The sequence below is a fragment of the Erpetoichthys calabaricus genome, chromosome 11 (genome assembly GCF_900747795.2).
Source record: "Erpetoichthys calabaricus chromosome 11, fErpCal1.3, whole genome shotgun sequence".
Taxonomy (NCBI): Eukaryota; Metazoa; Chordata; class Cladistia; order Polypteriformes; family Polypteridae; genus Erpetoichthys; species Erpetoichthys calabaricus.
The window spans coordinates 23,572,068-23,593,465 of NC_041404.2; the positions used below are offsets into that span (position 1 = coordinate 23,572,068).

At 38.3% G+C, this 21,398-nt stretch overlaps 1 protein-coding gene across 2 annotated transcripts in view; it reads left to right on the forward strand.

Moving 5' to 3' along the window:
* Nucleotides 1-2,863: 2,863 nt before the first annotated feature.
* Nucleotides 2,864-21,398, forward strand: part of fnip1 (folliculin interacting protein 1) — a 168,465-nt gene continuing 149,930 nt past the window's right edge. For both annotated transcript variants that reach the window (XM_028812810.2, XM_028812811.2), the window contains exon 1: nucleotides 2,864-3,053. In XM_028812810.2, coding sequence (XP_028668643.1) covers nucleotides 2,965-3,053 — 89 coding nt within the window. In that variant the 5' untranslated portion in view covers nucleotides 2,864-2,964. The remainder of the gene's footprint in view (nucleotides 3,054-21,398) is intronic.

Sequence of the window (21,398 nt, forward strand, 5' to 3'; positions counted from 1 at the left end):
ATTCACAGACAGTTTCTATTTACAGGTCATAAGGCCACTCTGCAGCCAATTGTACTGAAACTGCATATAGTGCCCCTGATATGTGTTTGTATATACAATATATTATATGATATTGTATTCATTGTCTATTACACTACTGTCACTAACTAAGGTAGGAATCTGATTATAAACACATGAAAATAAACGTAAATGTGAATTTGAATACCAAGTGAAATCGACATAGAAAATTACATTAACATAAAATTGAAATCAGCTTTAAGACATGTTGTTATCCACAAGTAAAAAGTCAGTCTTTGAGTGAGATGTAACATTACACATACGTACATGCATGCAGTATGCCTACCGTCACACAAAATGGGTTGTACAGAATGCTTTGAAAAATTAATGTAACATAATTTACTACATGATGTGACTTACTTAATGCAATCAGGGGGCTGGATTGTGGGCTAGGGCTCATCCAGTTAGCATGGAGTGTAAGGCAGAAAGCAGCTTCTAATTTATTTATTTGGCTGATGCCTTTATCCAAGGCAACTTAAACATTTGAGATTTTTTTTTAGTTGGGGCATAAGTAGGTGAAGTGACTTGTACAGTGTCAGGATTTGAACCCACAACCTCAGGGCTTGAAGTCCAAAGCCTTAACCACTACTTCACACTACTCATAGTCTCATTCATACATTTATGGGGGCAAATTTAGACTTACCTGTTAACCTAACCTACATGTCTTTGAAGATGTACCTGACATGGAAAGAACATACAAACTGTATATGATAATACCCAGACATGGGATTCAGGTTCATGATCCTGGATTTAAAATAGCATTCACTGTGAAAGGTGTTGTATTGAAGTATTCAATAAAAAATTAAAGACTATATATTTGAATAGGATCCTTTAAAAAAACTTTAGATCTTTCTTTAGATGGTGTAATATGCATGTTTAATTTTATTTTTTTATTAAGAAAAAAGTACCAAAGAATTTTTGGTGTCAAGCTGTAGCTGTTTTGTAGCAGGCCCTTCCTTCTGAACCCAATCTCTATTATTGGCACTGCTGTCTCACTCACATAGAAAACGTGAGAATTGTGTAAGCCCTGTCTGCTGACCCAGTGAAATACACAGAACTTTCACGTCCTCACATTTGAGCTGACGGTGCTCTTTGAAGTTAATTCTCAAGGAAAGATTTCCAAAGTCCTTTAAACATATATTTTCATATTAGAAAACATTAATTCAAACAAGGGGCAGCAGTAGTGCAGTGGTAGTGATGCTGCCTCACAGCATGGAGACCAGGATTCATATCCTGGGTCCTCTGCATGGAGTTAGCATGTTCTCCCTATATCTGCATGGATGCTCCGGTTCCCTCCCACTGTCCAAACATACACAGGTCAAGTGAAGTGGCATTTCTAATTTAGCCCTAGCGTTTGTGTGTGGCCCTGAAATGGGTTGGTGCCCAGTCCAGGTTGTATTTCTTGCCTTGTGCCCTGTGCTTGATGGAATAGGCTTCAACAGACCAACACAATCCTGTTCAAGACTAAATGGGTTTGAAAATGGCTGACTAAATTTTTAAAAATTAGCATTAAAGCAAATTATTGATATTGAAAGCTATACAGAAACTATAATAGACACCAAAAATTGCATATTGTGAAAAAAGTGTTACTTGATTGAGAAAAACGATTTTCAATGTTTAATTCAGTGCATAAAAATAAATAAAAACGACATAAAATCCATCCATCCATTTTCCAACCCGCTGAATCCGAACACAGGGTCACGGGGGTCTGCTGGAGCCAATCCCAGCCAACACAGGGCACAAGGCAGGGAACCAATCCAGGGCAGGGTGCCAACCCACCGCAGGACACACACAAACACACCCACACACCAAGCACACACTAGGGCCAATTTAGAATCGCCAATCCACCTAACCTGCATGTCTTTGGACTGTGGGAGGAAACCGGAGCGCCCGGAGGAAACCCATGCAGACACGGGGAGAACATGCAAACTCCACGCAGGGAGGACCCGGGAAGCGAACCCGGGTCCCCAGGTCTCCCAACTGCGAGGCAGCAGCGCTACCCACTGCGCCACCGTGCCGCCCCACGACATAAAATAATCAAAGCAATTTTTTCAATGCATATTTGCCCAATGGACGCCCCTGCCTGATCCACCACTCTAATTTAAAATAGTCAGAGTGCCTGTTTCATTTCTTTCTTACTTATCCCAGCAGATCAGTCAATGTCTTTCTTGGAGAAAACATTGAAGCTGGGCTACTTATTGTAAAAAAAAAATAAAATCCATAGAAATTACGTCTTTAAATTCCATTTTCTATTGTGCAAGGCGCGTTGTGTTCAAATAATCTGGTAGTTCACACTCGTTTTCGTCACAATCTTTCAATTATGGTACACAGGTAATCACAAAATAATCATTGTTTTATTTTGCACCGTTAACCTGTTGACAACAGCCAACACTATCCGAAACCTTTAGAGCATCTTGTCGGCCCAACAGCGATCGCGTTGTATCTTGAGCTAATTCTTCATTAGGACCTGACATTTCATCTGGTCCAAAATACTATTTGTAAATAAAATAAACTTTGAAAGCACTTTTTTTCCAGTTCATGGGTGCGTAAAACACAAACAGACGAAATTGGCTTTAAATAATTCAATTTATTTCATTGTGGAGTGCAGAACGATCCTCCGATGTGGCATCCTCTGCTTAATGACAGGGCAGGGTAGCCCAGCAGAAAAAAAAAAACATCAACACGGCAAATCATGTCCAGCACGTGGTGCAGGCCCCAGAAATAACAGCCAATCAGACCTCTCGGGAAAATGCTTTGTCCAATCAAAAAAATCTCTTGGTGTTTCCTGGCAGTTTGGGTGACTAATGACTGTCATATGACTCTGACACAAATGGAGTTAGTTTCAAGGAATTAGGTGCGTTTCTCATTTGAGAGACGGAGCGACAGTCTTTTGAATACAAGACCGTGATGGCACCGACATTATTTCATAAACTTTTTCAAAAGAAAAATGGAGTTCTTCTGTCTGCCAAGTGCGTCAAAGATGATCAGGCTCTAAGGTACGCGCTATGATGCTACTCTGAGTGTGTAAAGATAAGATAACGTGTCTTCGTGTGTAATTTTCCTTCGACTGGAATGTTGTTTGTTTTTACACTGGCGTGCGTGCAGGTAAACGCGTGCTGCCCGCCGCCTGTAGTGCCTGGACAGAAGGCGGCAGGAGTGTGACACGGCAGTGCCCCAGCTGGAGAAGACGTGCAGTTTGGACTGTTGCCCCGCGCGAGCTGCGACTGAAAAGGCAGCACGTGCACATGCTTGAGAATAAGAAAGAAAGAATAAAAAAGACGTAAATCCTTTTTGGAATTGCATGGTGGTGATTTATTTTTAATATCGCAGGTGGGCAAAGATTGAGCTTGGTGGCGAATACTTGACGTTTACGTGCAGATCAGCGCCCTGCGGCTCATTTAGCTTAGCTGCCAAGTACTGCGAGAAGCTGAGAGACTCCAGCAGTCTGTTGCGCGTCTGCATCGGCTGGGGGGGGGGGGGGGGGGGGGGGAGGGTGAGGAGTCGTGGCGGCCATGTGACTCCCGCGGGGAACGTCATCTCCCAGAATTACGACGCGGCAGTTAGCTCAGGGTGCAGGGGTGGGGGAGCCCCCACAAAACGAAAACTCTAACGGTTACCGAGAGCCACGTTTTGAGAGACGCTAGTTTCATCAGGTGTTTCGTGTGTTCAGAGCCTGATCGTCAGATGCTTCGGCATGAGACTCGTGGTTTGTGAGGCAACCTTGTGCACGAGACTGTGTTGACTTCAGAGACATGCGATCATAATTTTGCTCGTTTAAAATAATGCTTTTAACTGATATGCTCTTTTTTCACGTGTATTATTCCAATAAAACATTACTGCCAGAAGAACATTCATAGATAGCTTCGTTAGAAAGATAGATAGATAGATAGATACTTTGATGTGCACCTTCTGCGATACGTTATCCCTGCAGGGTCTGCAAACCAAGACAGTAGCCCTGTACAAAAAAATGGCACAGATCTGAACACGAGATCCACTAACACCAATATGAAACAATCTACTCGTCTCATCTGGCACCACGCGATTCATTGTGGACGCAGTTTGAAAAAATGGTCTGCTGCCACTGTATGCTGCAACTCGAGGCTGATCATACAATGCCAGTACATAGCACAATTGAAAAACACAGTTTCCTGCTTTCACATGCCACCAAATGACATTTCAAATCCATAGTACCATGTCTGGGCATTGCACCAGTTCATTTGTATTGTCTGTCCTTACACACTCAATGGGAGGAATGTGTCCCAATAGTCAATGTCACATTACATGACTTGTACTCGTAGGGTGTGTCACACTTGGCAACTGCTCCTGCTGATCATGTCGCTTGACCATGTCATTTTACAAGACCGAAAATTCCTGGGTATGTCTGATTTAGCAGCCTTCAAGCACAGTCGTGCTCTCTCACTTTTGTGATAGTTAATAATGTATTGCCTGACAGAGCTGGCAATGTATGAACGGTTAACTGCTACTATGTATTCAGCTGTAATCTCTGCTTTTTTTTTATTTTTTTCAATTTTGTCATGGTACTAAAATATGAGAAATAAGACTTTAGACAAACCTCTCCTATTTCTGAGGTCTAAAACTCCTGCATTCTTTACGCCTTTTCACTGTATTATTATGTGCTGTATTGAACATCCTGATGAGCATTCATTGGTTGAACCCATCCGTATGACCAAAGGAAAGAATGAAACCTGTTTGATTTTATTGAAGTGAGTCATGGACTAGTAAGTCGCTGGGTACGTAGCACCAACTGCCTCCATTTCTTTGATACTGTGTAAATGAAGGCTACGACTAAACATCGCTGGGAAAGTCACGTAAAATGACATAGCCATAGATAGATAGATAGAACTTTCTTTGTCCCCAGGGGGAAATTTGGCTTTTTACAGAAGCTCTTTAAATGCTTATGTTGCTCATTTAAGATACTTAATCCACAGAAGTCCCCTAGTGTTCCTTCTGCATTGAAGGCTAGTGGGACATTTTTGTTACAAAATAAATAATAAGCATTCCTCAGTAATTCATTATTAAAAATGTGAATAGCAACCCTCAACTTTGTTGTCTTAAGCATTTCTTTTTTAATTTTCCATCATGTGCTCAAATTACTTATCTTAGAAAATATTTTTTCTTTAGTACAGTATATGAACTTTTTTTTTTTTTTTTGCTTAGTGCTACAAAGACAATTTCATATACCACAGTTGAGGGTCTGGAGCAATTGGCCTTGAGGTGTTTTTGCTTTATCCTATGATTTGTGTGTGCATATGCAACCACACTTTCCACTGTAGCTCTGGGCATAAACACTCCCTTAAAGGTATCCACAGTAATTTTGAAAAAAAGAAAAGATTAATTTAAGGAACATATTGAATACAAGACATTAAATTGATGGGGCAGAGCAGCTTCTTGATATTATACTGTAGATAGATAGATAGATAGATACTTTATTAATCCCAATGGGAAATTCACATTCTCCAGCAGCAGCATACTGATACAATAAATAATATTAAATTAAAGAATGATAATAAGTTGTATTCGAAGTCCGATGTATATAGGCTGAACAGGACCGGAGAAAGTACAGTCCCTTGTGGCGCTCCTGTGTTGCTGACCACAATGTCAGACGTGCAGTTCCCAAGACGCACATACTGAGGTCTGTCTTTAAGATAGTCCACGATCCATGCCACTAGGTATGAATCTAATCCCATCTCTGTCAGCTTGTCCCTAAGGAGCAGAGGTTGGATTGTGTTGAAGGTGCTAGAGAAGTCTAGAAACGTAATTCTTACAGTACCACTGCCTCTGTCCAAGTGAGAGAGGAATCGGTGTAGCATATAGATGATGGCATCCTCCGCTCCCACCTTCTCCTGATATGCAAACTGCAGAGGGTCAAGGACGTGTTGAACCTGTGGCCTAAGGTGGTGAAGCAGCAGCCTCTCCATGGTCTTCATCACATGTGATGTCAGAGCAACAGGCCGAAAGTCATTCATTCAACCGCAGATGAAGAGGATGGTTTAATTGCTCTAAATTTGAAAAAGCCACCAAGCCTTTTTCATTTGCTCTTTAAATTTTATGAAAAATAACACTACTGTAGTATGCTGCTCCATTTCCAAAGAAACACAGAGAGTCCTTATCCAGAAGAAACAGATATTTAGAAAATCTTATTTTTTTTTTTCTTCAGTTGTTTGTTGACCTCATGCAGTCCAGCTAATACCGATGCCAACAATAAGCGAACTTGCATGAATTGCTGGTCATTATAGATACATTAATATCAATTTTAGAGGAATCTGCATACCTCATGTAAGAAAACTGTGAAATGCCCCACCAGAATTTTCATGCCAGAAATACCAGATATTTACATTTTGTATTTTACATGGGTAGATTCAGTGCCTTCCTTAACGCTCACATGGTGAGTCAGCGGTGTTAATTTGACTTGCATCCCTATGTCTTTGTTGTGGTCACTTTCTCATTAGTAGGTAATTAATGCTGCTAGTGGAACATGGGCATTGTATTGATTACAACTGACTTATATTTTAAGATTTAGTGCTTATTTAAGCTTGCACTTAACAGTTATATGCAAAAGCCTAATTTGATCCCTGTTGCACGTATTTGTGTGTGTTTATCATGAAATAACTATTTAAATACAAAGTGACTAATTATGTACTAGTTTGTCACAAAGCAAACGGATTATGAGTGTAAAAATGTCATTAGGAAAATGAAAATCAAAGGTGAAGAAAATCATCACCGTCAGAAATGTGTGATATGGCACCATGAGAGCATTAACAAGTTGTAGAATTAAATACTATGTTTCATTAATATTAGGTGTTGGTGTCTGGTTGAGAAGTTGGGGTGAAAACTTGCCACCTATTGGCTGCCTTAAGGGCCAAGTTTGAAACCTAATGGCATACTGCATAGTATGCATTGAGCTTGTGCATTGAGCGCACATCGTTTAACAGTGCAGTGTTGCACTTTTAGCAAATCATGTACTTCAAGTACATCATGCTTTGCATATGATAGATAAATGACTGATTGGGAAGCATTGAATGCATAATTGGAACATTTTTAAAATATTTAATTGTAATTACAGTGAAACCTCTAGATACGAGTTTAATTCGTTCCAGCACTGAGCTTGTATAGCGAATTTCTCGTATCTAGAACAAACTTCCCCATTGAAAATAATGGAAATCCAGTTAATCCATTCTGCACCCCAAATATATTAACATAAAAATCAATTTTCCTAACAAATAACACTGATAAATTATATATACTGTAGTCTACCTTTAATAAATAACACTGGTAAATAATATAACTGATTATTAAAAGAATCAAAACAGGTGTCCAAAGTGCAGTAGAGCATTCAATAAATCTTTAAATAAATAATCCTTAAAACAGTTGTGAAGTGGAGGTTTAAAATACACAAGAATAACAATCCTTTAACACGAGGTTAAAACGTCAAAAGGATGCCGTCTTTAAAAAACAGATGACAATCCCCGGTGCTTCTTCTCTGTTAGCGTCTCACCTGCGGGCTCTGCAACAGGCGAGACACTCTTAATGCAGCTGACCTTCTCTACACCGTCCTGCTTCAGCTGTTTGGCTCACCTGTTCAGCTCACTGTTCAGCTACACGCGAGCCTGCACTCGCTCGCTCTCCCGCACCGACGACTTCTTCTTCTTCTTCTTCTTCTTCTTCTTCCTGCTGCCTGCCTGCGTTTTCTCTCCTCTCTTTTCTTTTACTTCTTCTCCCCCTTAACCGGCTCACGCTTCTCTATATATGCGGGGAGGACATGGCAGCTGCAGCTCATCAGCCACAGGAACAATCATGGATGTGGGCAGTTTCCCACCTGTGAACTTAAGGGAGAAACTCAGACACCGCAGATCGCGGCTCGCAACTGCTACCACGCCCCCTTGCTAAGCCGCAAGCTATACCCACAGCCTGGCTCGTGGCTCGTTACGCGAGCCAATGCTCGTATTTAGATCTGAATTTTTCGCTCATACTTTCCTCGTATTTTGAATTTCTCGTATACAGAGGTGATCGTATCTCGAGGTTCCACTGTATTAAGTTAGAAATTGATTAACATTGTGTTCGGATAGTATAGTTTGAAAATCTTTGTTAGAAAGGTTGCTGTGCTGAGTAAACAAAATATTTTCCAAAAGGATTTTATCCAGTAGTGTGATTGATGATGGCATGAACGATTTGCAAGAATTCATATTGAGCTTTTAATTTAAAGTCTTTTCATTTTGCCTCATACATAACCAGGCAATCAAAAAGTGAACAGAAGAATAAGAAGAAGAGTATTCTCAGCCTTTAGTGCTGCCCTGCCTTTCCTGACTGTTTGTTAAAGTTTTGATCTGGCACTCCCAGTGGCACTTGGATGGCTTTCAAATCATTTTTAGTGCATTTGAATAGCATAACACACCCATACATCTAATATTAACATCCGTCTGTGGTATTAAGTGAAATGCCAGATAAGAATTGAATTAACTAATCTGATTCCAGATTCTTCTCTTGGAGTCACATGGTTTTAATTTTTCTTCATTCAGAGTAAAAATGACCATCCATCCATTATCAACATCGTCTAATCCATTTCAGGCTGGGAGTAAGAGGCTATCGTGGTAACACTGGGTGGATGGCAGCAACCTGTAGGACAAGGTGCCAGCTGTGTGAACCAACTTGTTTATACATTTCCAATGCAGTCCTATAAAAAATGTACCCCTTCCATAAATTCTCAAGTTGAGTTGGATTTCTGTCCATTATGTTTGATTAGCCTGTGAAAATCAATATTGAAATTTCCCCTACATACACAAGGCTTTTATTTGTGTGTTGATGGTCCTGAACTGTTTTCCACATGGAAGAAGTAAGAAAATAAGCTGTGCAGGATGGCTGAGGTTTTTAATTATACTATTTGCCCTTCTTAACAAGAGTTATTGTATATGTTCTGAACAGAAGGTAACTGGGACTGGGTGCTGGTCATATTCTTTGCCACCTTCAAAACACTTAACGATCTTGAGTTGAGCAGGTTCCATATCTGGATGTAATGCCCTCAGTGAAGATAGACTCCACTCTGGACCTATAGAAGATCATGTGTACAGGTTATGAAATGAGAGCTTTCCTCAGATGTTTGAGGAAATAGAGGTGCTGCGGAAGCCTTTTTGATATGAGCTGAAATGTGTTTTTCCCTCTTCTGTTCATCAGTAATGGTCACTTAATCAGATGTAAAACTGCTGATCCTTTCAGCTGCATCCCCCCAAGATACAGTAGATGGAAGTGTGGTCTGTCCTCCTTAGTTTTGCTGACACTAAGTGGAGATTATTGCCCTGGCACTACCGAGTCTGCTGGTAAACAATTTCTCCGTAAGCTGTCTCATCTTTGTGGGTAATCAGACCTATGATGTTGGAGTCATTAGCAAATTAAATGGTGTTTCAGATATTTCTGGCCACACAGTAATAGGAGAACAAAGAGTACTTTGGGGGACTCTGCAGCAAAACCCAGTGAAGTGCCTGTGTTTAGTGGTCATCATGGAGTATGTGATGCTGCCAATTCTCACATGCTGCAGTCTGTTGGCTAGGAAGACCAAAATCCAGTTGTATATAGATTAAAAATATATACACACACCTGTCATATATGTGGGGAACATATAAACCCTAAAGCTAACAGGTTTTAATTAACAGCAGGTTGTATGGCCGTGACATGATTTCACCACATTTTTACGTGTTGTCTGTTTGATCATTAAAAATAGCCTTAGGGCTCTTTTTGAAAACATGAACAGCACAGTTTTCACTTCATTAGTAAATTTAAAGCAAAAAGTCATGTACAGTATAAAGTGTAATGTGTAATGGCCATGATACAAAATTACATTGTGACATAAAGCCAAGGTCCTTACACTCTGTGATCATTAAATATTCCTGAGCATCCTTCATAAAGAGCAGAGTTGTATCCTGATGTCCAGACTAAATTTCCCTTCATATCCTAGTCTTTCTGTGCCCCACGTGATCATCCCCTGTTTTTAATTGGCTGTCTCTCTCTCACCCCTTAACCTGTCTCTCACCTCTTAGTGACTTAATAGCTAATATGTGTTGAGCAGACTGGCACAAAATGGCTGCTGTCACATCATCCAGGTGGATGCTGCACATTGGTGATGGTAGACGTTGCTTTACTCTTTATTAAAGCACTTCGAGTAGGGAGAAAATCACTATATAAATGTAAAGAATTATAGTGTGTAGTATATCTGAATTCCTAGTTAAAAAGTCTGCAGAAATGTACACAGATATGCCCAAGAAAGTTGAGCATCTGCTTAAGAAATTGGTTAGATAGAAATCAGTGTTATGTCTGCACCATGGCTGGTTAATGATGGTGCATATAACTCTAAAAGTATACTTTATAAAGTATTGTAAACAGACACAAAAGCAAATAACCAGTCCTGCAGAGATGACACTTAGTCATTGTTATTCACCCTTCCCCTACTAGCTAGCTGCATTCAAAAAGCCATGGAGGAGCAAAGTAATAATAAAATTAGAACTGACACATAAAGAGTGTCAGTTCTTTTATGGAGTTAATATCGCAGCATTTTGATCCAAATCTGCTAAAGTTGACAATGTACAGCGAGTACATTTTGAAGCTCCAGACTGTATGCAGAAACCAGTAAACTACAAGTTCTGATACAGCACTGGGTTTTTCTTTTATTAAGAGACTGCCTGCATTATAGATTTGTAGTCATTGCAACTGCTCAGACACCTTTACTAAATGTTCTGATATGGACATTTACATTAATAATTAGGCTTGGTATGCCATAATTGATTACAAAGTATATCTTATACAAAGTATATCTTATTGTAAAATGCATGAATTTAAGTTTATTTTAACCTAAGTATTACTGTACTGTAGTTTTTATTCTCAGGAAGTTTTCTCAGAAGGTTTAATGTAAGGTAAAGCTCATGCAATAAGAATTTCACTGTACTCTGCACACATGTCAATACTAATACTAGGGCTAACCAAAATAGATGTGGCATTATATTTTGAGCAGTCATGTGATTCAAGCTGAGGTATTGTTCTGTGCAGACATTTCTTGTGAAATACTTTATTTACAACAATGACTTCAGCCACTCCTCCCAGGACAAGACTCACAAGATACATTTCAAAATTAGAGCTCACCCATCCGGAAGTGTAGCCTGTCATCTTTCTACAAATAATATTCTGAAGCCTGCCAGACAACTTCCAGTACCCCTACCCTGCTTATTTGTCAGCCCCACCCTATAAGCTTCCAAATTGTAGAGCCAAATAATGCATGAACATCACTCTTGTATTATTTTAATTTAAATTTATTAGGAATCACATTATCAGCAGAGATATTATAAATTATATACTAAGGATTTGACATGTGACTTGGTAGTTCTGTTTAATGGTAATAGTTTAAAATAGCTCCAATCATAGTGCGGCATCTCCATGCTGGAAGGACAGGGGGAGGGAGCATATCCAGAGCATTACCACCCTGGAGTGCTAGATGGAAGCCCCCCTGGGTTGTAGCGGTGCCTTGGACTCCCGCAAGGCTCCATGGGAGCTGGAGTTTGGAGCAGCCCTGTTGGGTTCCTGTGGGTGCCGCCAGGGGGTGCTACAGCTACGGCTGAGCTCTTGAGTGCAGCTCTTCTGCCACACCAAGAAGTACTGCCGGAAGTGGAACAACGAGCACCTGGAACGCTTCCGGGTGCCTTATAATAGGGGCCAGCTTGCCAGTAGGAGTGGAGGAGGAAAAAAGAGAAAGAGAAGAAGAAGAAATTGGTATTGTGCTGTGCTTTTGGGACTATGCTAGACTTGTGGGAAACCTCGGGGAAAAGGAAAAACAAAAGCGTGTGCTTGTACTTGTGCCTCTGCATGTGTCTGTGTTGGGTTTGGGCGGCGGTGTGCCTGCCTGGTGGTCCACAATAGGAATAAAGCAATGCTGAAATCTGCTTTCTTGCTGTAGCACAGCAGCATAATGACTGCAGAAATGTGTGAATGGAATCACTACTTTATAACAGCTTAATTACTAAAACAGAATAAGTTGTGTCTAATTTGATTCAGTTCAATAAAATTATTACAATCATACTTAAAAAGGATTGAAGGAATCAACATAGCTCCCCCAACCAAACAACTATTCTGTTGTCAATGCACTTTGGGATGTTCTTCATATTAATGTAGAAGACTCATAAGTTCCAGAAGTTAAGTATTAGGAAGATGTTGGGGGGGAGAAAAGGAACAAAACATAAAGCAACTTGCTGGCTAAAACAATAAGAAAAATTATTACATAGCTTATGAGGTTTCAGTATTGTGTTCTCTCTCTCTCATCCAGGAGCAGGCAATGCATGGGAAGAACACATCATAAGTTAACAGTTCTCTGTAAAAAATATGGCAACAAGTCACACAGCTTGGCTAGCTATTTTTTGTCGTTTTTGATCACTTTACCAATGCATGTAAAAGTTTCAACCATTTTTGATCACATTCATACTGTATTTTTACTAATAGAAAACTGATTGATGTTTTACGCTTTGTGGTCATGTTGAGTGTGGCAATATTATTTTATGGTTTTTATTCTGTACTTATTTGCCAGAGAACTGTGAACAGCTGACCTGTCTTACTGAATTAGTTAACTGCAAGAATATTTTTTGTCAGGCTGTGAAGAAAAGCACGAGCATAAAACCTCTCATTGCCTTTTTTTTTGTGATAAATGCGTTCTAGCAGAAAGCAATCCTCTTTAATAAAATCCCTATGTGCGTCCAGGTGTCCGTGTGTGTGTGTCTTCTGGAGAAGTGTGCATGCGCGGGCACGGTGCGATGCGCGATATTACTGTTAGAGAAGGTTATAGGCGTTTTACAGAAGTACAAACCAGTATTACTGCGAGAGGAAATTAAAGGTACACAATACAGTGACGCATATTACACCCACATACAAGCCAGTATTACTGTCAGAGAAAATTAAAGGCATATTACCGACATGCACGCCTGTATTACCGCCAGAGAAAATTAAAGGTATATTACGGACGTACAAGACAGTATTACTGTCACAGAAAATTAAAGACACACAATACACGGAGGCAGCCCACGAAGAACGGTCAGCTCAGCAAGTAAACATCAACAAAAGAAAGGCTGAAAGACAAAGAAAAATACGACCAACAAAAAGAATGAGGTCAAAGTCCCTTGCCATTTAATATAGACTGTTCCTACTAATGTTTATGCACTACTGTTCTAGTGCCCGTTATTGTAACGGGCTTAATGACTAGTATATTAATAAAACTTCAGCCATTGAATTCTTTCGTCTACCTAGTGGATCAAAAACTGTTTTTCTTCATTTTCCTGTTACAACTATTTAAAATCATATCATTCTAAAACCCAAATGAAATCAAATGCATTTTCTTTGTCTTTTGATTATGCATCTAAGTAAAAAGTTAAAGAAACAGTTATGAGCACTGCATAATCTAAATTGTGCTACAGTGTAGTGGAAGAAGGAACAAAATCTATGAAGCCTCACCTGTAGTAAAGTGTTTGCAGTAGCACAAGCTGTGGTAGAAATTTACACTTATATTATTCAACTCTTTCTTATTAAAGAGGTAAAGTGACCACTGCTGCTGCCTGTCAGTCTCAAGATGCTGTCCAAATCCCAGAGTGGTCACTCTGGGTGTATTTCATTCCCTCTGTTGCTCATTGTGTTATTGTGTTTTTTATTTTTTGTGGGTACTCCAGCTTTTCCTCAGAATGTGAAAAGGTTTCCATTACAAAATTGGTAAATGCAGTTTTTTTCCCCCACATATGTACAGTAAATGTGTGCTACAGTGGACAGGCACCCTGCCCAGGATTTCCTCCTTCCTTGTGTCTGATGCTGGCTCAGCCCACTCATGATTGTGAGTTGGATTCATCAGGTTAAAAATTGATGGATAATGAAGTGTAGATTTAATTGTGCTGCATCTACTGGTTTGTAAGATTTGGTCACTGGATCAAACAAAATATTTGAAACATAGGATGCATTGTGTATATTATTTTTATTTTTTATTTGCTGTTGATTTTCGCTAAAAATTTACCTAGTTAATGGAACAAAACAAATGACTAACCTACAATGTTTTTTACATTAACATGATGGCTGGCATAGATGCTGTAAAATATTTTGTACTTTATGGTTTTTTCTACAATTGAGATTTTTAAAAGACCAAATAAGGAAGGTGGTATTGTTTTTTGTACTTTATGGTTTTTTCTACAATTGAGATTTTTAAAAGACCAAATAAGGAAGGTGGTATTGTTATCCTCTCACTTGAGAGCTTTAAGCTTTTGTAATTGCATTTTTGTATATGTAAAAGTTTAGTTTATGTCCATTTTATTGAGGAATTTAAGTTGGACACTATTTAAGATATAGTCTGGCACACAGATTCATTCTTGGTACATTTAGTGTGGGAAACACAAAATAGTATGAAATAAGTTGATAGTTCTGTGTCAAATTATTTATTCTGGAATGTTGCATCCTTTTAAAGGAAATCTATCGTAAGTCATATACAATGTTCATTGTTGAAATTTGTCTCATTAAGGCAGCTGCAGCCCTGCCTATTGACACATGCATAGGCTAAGGAGATATGTGCATCCTGACTGTATTAATTCTTAGATAAGATATCAGGAAGGTGTGGGCATTGCGGGAAGGTTAAGCATTTTTTAGTGTTGACCAGCTCACAGAAGTCAGAAAGTGATTCCATATAGTACAGGAGAGAATTTTTAAAGTAAGGCTTAATAAATGTGTTTGTGTTTTGAATTTAATGCTTGACTGGTGTTTTATTTTCCATACTGTATGTTAAACTGTCTGTTTCTGTCCATATAAACTATACTCCCACATCCTAAAGTTGTGTATGTTTAATTGATTTAAATTAAATTAAAATTGATTTTAATAATATTTTATTAAATACCCTGTTATGATATTTCTAGTGCCCCCAGACAGACTCAGCGCCCCGTAATTCTGAAATGGATTAAACAGGTTAAAAAATGGGTGGATGTATAAAACTCTATCCAACAGTGCGAGTTGAACTTTGCCCTGTTTTTGCATGAGAAAGACAAAGAACGTCTTTGCTTGGCCAAGGGTTCAGTCCTAGCATACTGGACATGTAAAGTAAAAGTCCTAACTGCAGTACTGTCCTCCCTCTAGACTTTACATAAAAACATAAAAATAGCGAGTGCATTTTCATAAAGTTGTTTAGAAGCATGCAGGTTCACAGCCCTTTTGCCAAGTACTGGATATCAATATTTTAGCTGAACATGTCTGATATATCTCACATGGACTTTATTATCTTTTACATACAATTTGCTTCTTCCCACAATGCTTAAAATTGCCTGCAGTAAGCTACTAATTACATTACTTGCATATGCATTCAAATACATTAAACTCTAGAGGGGATATCAGCTAAACATATAAGTTAAGGTCAGGATAAATATGGTATCTGAGGCAGTTGTCGACCGACATGTGGCATGCAAATGTAGTAGGATATATATTCCACTCGATATGTCAAAGTTTCCATTCATGAGTTGAAGCCATTAATGTAATTTTGAAATTGTGCATCATGTTTTATTGTCATCTGAATTTTATCTTGTCACCGTGTTGCTTTACAAATCCCTGAGGACCTTTAACCTTCCTTTCACCCCATCACCTGACTTGCCTCATGTTGACTTCCTGCTGCTTCCTGTCTGCAGTTAGACAACAATCACTGTAGGCTTTATTTTCTAGTTTAGTATACCCTTTGCTTACATTTTTGGACTTCTGTTCATGCTTTGTCCTTTTGTCTCTGTTTTACTGAAAACTTGTCTTGCTTTTTTTTTTTCTTTTACCTATTCAGCCTATATCACATCTTGACTTTTCCCTTACCAGATGACATCTCTGTTTTTTCCAGTGTTTGTCATTAAAATCCACAGGTAAATAACATTACCAGAGGCTGTTTTGCACTTATACTAGTCAAACTCCTCAAAAATTGTGCAATCTTTTTTGTGAGAAAATCTAGTTTCAGAATAGTTTGTTGTTGTGTGACACTACCAACTGTATTGCTTTGTTAGTGCATAAGCATCATGTTGTTCCACACAAAGTTGTTCACAGAGAGAGTGTGTTACAAAAGTACAGTTGAAGAGTGGAACTTAATATTTTAGTTTGCCTACTTGAGCCAGTTGAACCCACCAAAGCTGTTGTACTGGGTTGTTTGTACATTGAGGGATATAGTCACCATGAAAAGTACACCATTAAACAGAGATGACTCATTTAACCAGTATCTGACAACTTTCCAGCTTGGCTGTTAATAATGTCTCCAGAGTCTAATCATATTTAATTTAGGTCTCAGTGTTCTAGCAGAGTCACCCATTTCCACACACCTGTTTTTCAGCTGTTCATGTGAGAGCTCAAGCTGTACTGTACTTGTATGTTTTTAAAGGAAACCTGTTTCTTTAGGTATGCCACAAGCCAATTCATTAAATCCTGTCACATTTAGGTGGGCATGGGTTGATTGGTGCTACCTCTTTGACCTCAGTTGTGACATGTGACATTCCTGACCACTTAGTGTGATCCCATTGATTCTATCCTTTTACCTTTACCGCTCTAATTCCTTTATAGTACAAATATACACATTGTTGTGAAGTTATGGTTGGCGATTCTGGAATGCTAGTTTACATACATGAAGATTATGCCTTTTGTGCCCCTGTTTATTGTTTCCAATTTTTCCTCTGATTAATTTGCATATCTGCATAAAAAAGCAATTAACTGTTGTCACAGAGCAACATAACATATCTGTAATTTAAAATGAAGAAGAAAGTTGTCCTTTTAAAAAAGAGGTAACCATCTGCCCACCTTTAGCAGTGGCACCAAAACACCTGCACGGTTAATAAGCTTGCTTTTTAACAAGTAGGAGTAACTCTCTGTTCATCTTTTGTGACATTGCAAAGAATTTTTGGACATTTAATATATCTACACCCACACCTCAGACAGAAGTTCACATTGTTCCCTTCTTGTTAATATTCACCAAACTTCAGCAAAATGGTCCTTCTCTGATAAAAGTTCTTTTTCACTGCATGATTTGCTTTAATTCCCGTAATTATTGTGTCATTTCCATGGCCTTGCGTAGCAACTATTTAAAGGAAGTGCTTTGACTCACATGAGTGCTACCGTTTTTGTTAGTGAAACTCAAAAGCTGTCATATCAGCAGCCTTATTGAAGTAGTGTGCAGTAATTTAATGTGTGTGTGTTTTGCGGAATAAAATAGGTGAATGTTGTCTTCACAATTTATTAAGTAATTAGGTGTGATGCCAATCTCAAAACAGAAAGAGTCATACTTTTTTACACAATTTGAAAAATGTTCACTTTGTGTGTATATCTTTTTTAGCATACAAAAATAAGATGGAATGAGGCTGAGCTGATCTTGAATATATTTTTAATTATTAGTAGTGAAGATGACCTGGCTAGTAGCCAAAAGAAGGACGGTGAGGAGCATGAACTACACGCCCCTCCTGCTGAGTATGTACACAGTTTCCCGCCTATTACATTTTAGTTGTGGAAGAAACCATCAGGATTTGATGGAAAGTGGTAATACAGTGAGTAGCACATACTTGATAAATTGTTAATATCATCACAGATTTTCACTTGCATCAGCAACCTCAACTGTTGCAAGAACTGAGCACAGGATTAACACATTAATGATCTAAGCTACTGTTGCGGAGTGACACACTAGCCCAATAGTTAGAACTGGCGCCTCATAATTCTGGAATCCTGATTTCGAATCAGTCACTCATTTGTTGTTTTTGTGAGTTCTGAGTACTGTACTCCAGTTTTCCTACCACATCCAAAGACTTGGGTGTTAGAGTAATTGGCAGCTCTAAATTGGCCCTGTGTGGGTGTGTGTGCAAGTGAATCCTGTAAAGGACTTCACACCCTGTCTAGAGCTGGTTACTACCTCATGCCTGAAGCTAATGGGATAGGCCCCACCCTCCATATCCAGATTATGTGGATCTGATAATGTTATATTAAATTAACATCCATCAATCTATTAATAATCCCATTTTATTCAGACCAAGGAAGCAGGGGCTGTAGTCTATTATTTTTACCATTGGATATAAGGGAGTAAGTAACCCTGGATGGGTTGCAAGTCCATTCCAAAACACACTTACTCATTCATACAGAGCAAATTTAGATTTGAGAACCAACCTAGCTTTCCCTTCATAACATGTAAAATTATCCACCCATCCTACTATTTCTCATCAAGCTTATCCAATTCAGGGTCACAGGGAGCCAGATTTTATTCCCAGTATCATCAAGTTCAAGGCAGGGAGCAACCCTATATAGCACACCATCCCATTGGTGCACACACTTGCTGTCAATCACAGTGTCTCAAATGGGGCCAGCAGTCAATCTAATCTGCAAGTGAGTGGGGTGTGGAAAGAAAACCAGGAACATTATCCTTGCGGATACAGGGAAAACGTTCGTCCATCCATTTTCTAATCTGGTTTAAGGTCAAGGGGCACTGGCGCCTATCTGTATAGATCTGTATTGAGCACAAGGCAGTAACTGGAAAGGAATCTTGTCCATTGTTCCACAAACTCGACCCGCCAACCCTGCATCTTAATACATTACGAGCTGTATATACCCGGCGTTGCCCGGGGCAGAAGTAACCTAATCGGTCAAACACTTACATATATACCAAAGTAAACCTAATCGGTCAAACAGTTACATATATAAAAAAACTGAACCTAATCGGACAAACAGCTAATCTATATACATAAGCAAACCTAATTGGTCAAACAGTTACATAAATACAAAAGCAAACCTAATCGATCAAACAGCTTCATATATACAGAAGTGAACCTAATTGGTCAAACAGTTATGCATGTGCAGAATGATTTTACAAACATTATGCGTGTTAACAATCATTAAAAAGAAAAGATTGAGGAACTGTTCTTCTATATGTGATGAAGCCACTAATCAGACAGATTTTTTTCAGGACCCAGCTGTTTCATAACTAAACTACTGCCACCCCAAAGTAATGCCTAATAGTGGTTTTTTGGGTAGCTGTGGAATAAAAAGGGTGTTTTTTAGTCAGTAAGAATCTGACACTACCCTTCAGTACGGGCTGAAGGGTGCCTATGTAAGGTTTTACATCCTTCCCGTATGGAAAAAAAAACATACTAAACTTTTTTTTCATCATTACACATAATCTCACTCAAATGGAAGTACGCATTCTCAATTTATTTTTATCTAATTTTTATTTTTCACAAAGCCATCCCATGCCAATTTGTATGAATAAACTTTTGCTAGAGAGTTAGCAAAAGTTTATTCATGCACATATTTTAATACGGATAATCTATCTCTAATCAAGGTTCTCATTTTCATTCTAATTTAAAATAATAATAGATACTCATTTTTTTCTTCTGTTTTAGAAAAACCAATCTATGCCACCTACGTCTTCGTCAAGTCAGCTTCATCCAGCTTCATCACATATAGAAGAAGAGTTCCTCAATCTTTTCTTTTTAATGATTGTTAACACGCATAATCTTTGTAAAATTATTCTGCACATGCATAACTGTTTGACCAATTAGGTTCGCTTCTGTATATATGAAGCTGTTTCATCGATTAGGTTTGCTTTTGTATTTATGTAACTGTTTGACCAATTAGGTTTGCTTATGTATATAGATTAGCTGTTTGTCCGATTAGGTTCGGTTTTTTTATATATGTAAGTGTTTGACCGATTAGGTTACGTCTGCCCCGGGCAACGCCGGGTATATACAGCTCGTATATATATATATATATATATATATAGCAAAATACCCGCGCTTCGCAGCGGAGAAGTAGTGTGTTAAAGAGGTTATGAAAAAAAAAAGGAAACATTTTAAAAATAACGTAACATGATTGTCAATGTAATTGTGTTGTCATTGTTATAACTGTTGCTGTCTTTTATATATATATATATATATATATATATATATATATATATATATATATATATATATATATATATATATATAGAGATATATTATATATATAATATACACACACACATAAACATTTATATACATATACATATATATACATATCTACATATACACATGTACATATATATACACACACATACATAAACACACACATAAGACTTACTGAGTGAAACGGGCTTTCATTAACAATCATGTTACGTTATTTTTAAAATGTTTCCTTTTTTTTTTCATAACCTCTTTAACACACTACTTCTCCGCTGCGAAGCGCGGGGTATTTTGCTAGTATATATATATATATATATATATATATATATATATATATATATATATATATATATATATACACATATACACACATACATGCAGTTTTAATAACACAGAAATCAATATAAACATTAACATCATTATCATATGAGAATATGAAGTAATATATAAGAAGCACATTTCATATAAATATAAATTATTAAACAGTAAAATCTTCTTCTGTAATTTGCTACCGTGGCAATTTGTGTGTCTGTCCAGGATTTTAAATGACCTGTAGCTCGCAAACCGTTGCACCTATACACTTGAAATGTGGTACACATATAGTACGTCACGTCTACTATCCGCTTTATGGGTGATGATTGTTTTAGTCTTTTTATCTTTATTTTATTTTATTGTACAATCAAGTCCTATCTGCGCACAGCAGGGCAGCCGTAGGCGGATGTGTATGGTGTATTCACTCCACGTTATCGTGCATTGCGCTGTCACTGGTATTTTGATAAAAGAATTTGAACAACATATAAGAAGCGTATAAATTATTAAACAGTAAAACATTAACATTTAAGAAGTAAAGTTACATTAAGTACTACTGCTGTGCCTTCGGGTATACCTCATTTTTTGTTTGCCCATTACATGCTTAAATGTATACATTTTTTGGTGCACCTACCCGAGAACACGCGACATATAACCGAGCGTGGGAGAAGCATGGATTTTAAACACGCGTTGAGTTGATGTGCTGGTCTCCCTCGTGAAATAACTGGTAATGTTTGACTAAAATCTACAGCGAGTAAAACGACATTAGCTCCTATTTTTTTTTTTACGATCTCTGAGATGTTGCTTTTTTCGGTTCAAGGCTTCATAAGCTCTTTTATGTTGTATGGTGTACTTATCCCAAACCATCATCTTTGAATGTTGCAACACTTTCGCCTTGTATGTAGATCGGGGTAATTACATTCATTGCATTCCTAGTGTGAATCACAATGTGATTGTATGGGTGGTTACCTGGCACTGTAGGGTTGCCACCCGTCCTTTAAAATACGGAATCGTGCCGCGTTTGAGAATGAAATTGCGCGTCCCGTTTTGAATCAATACTGGACGGGATTTATCCCGTATTTTTTTTATCAT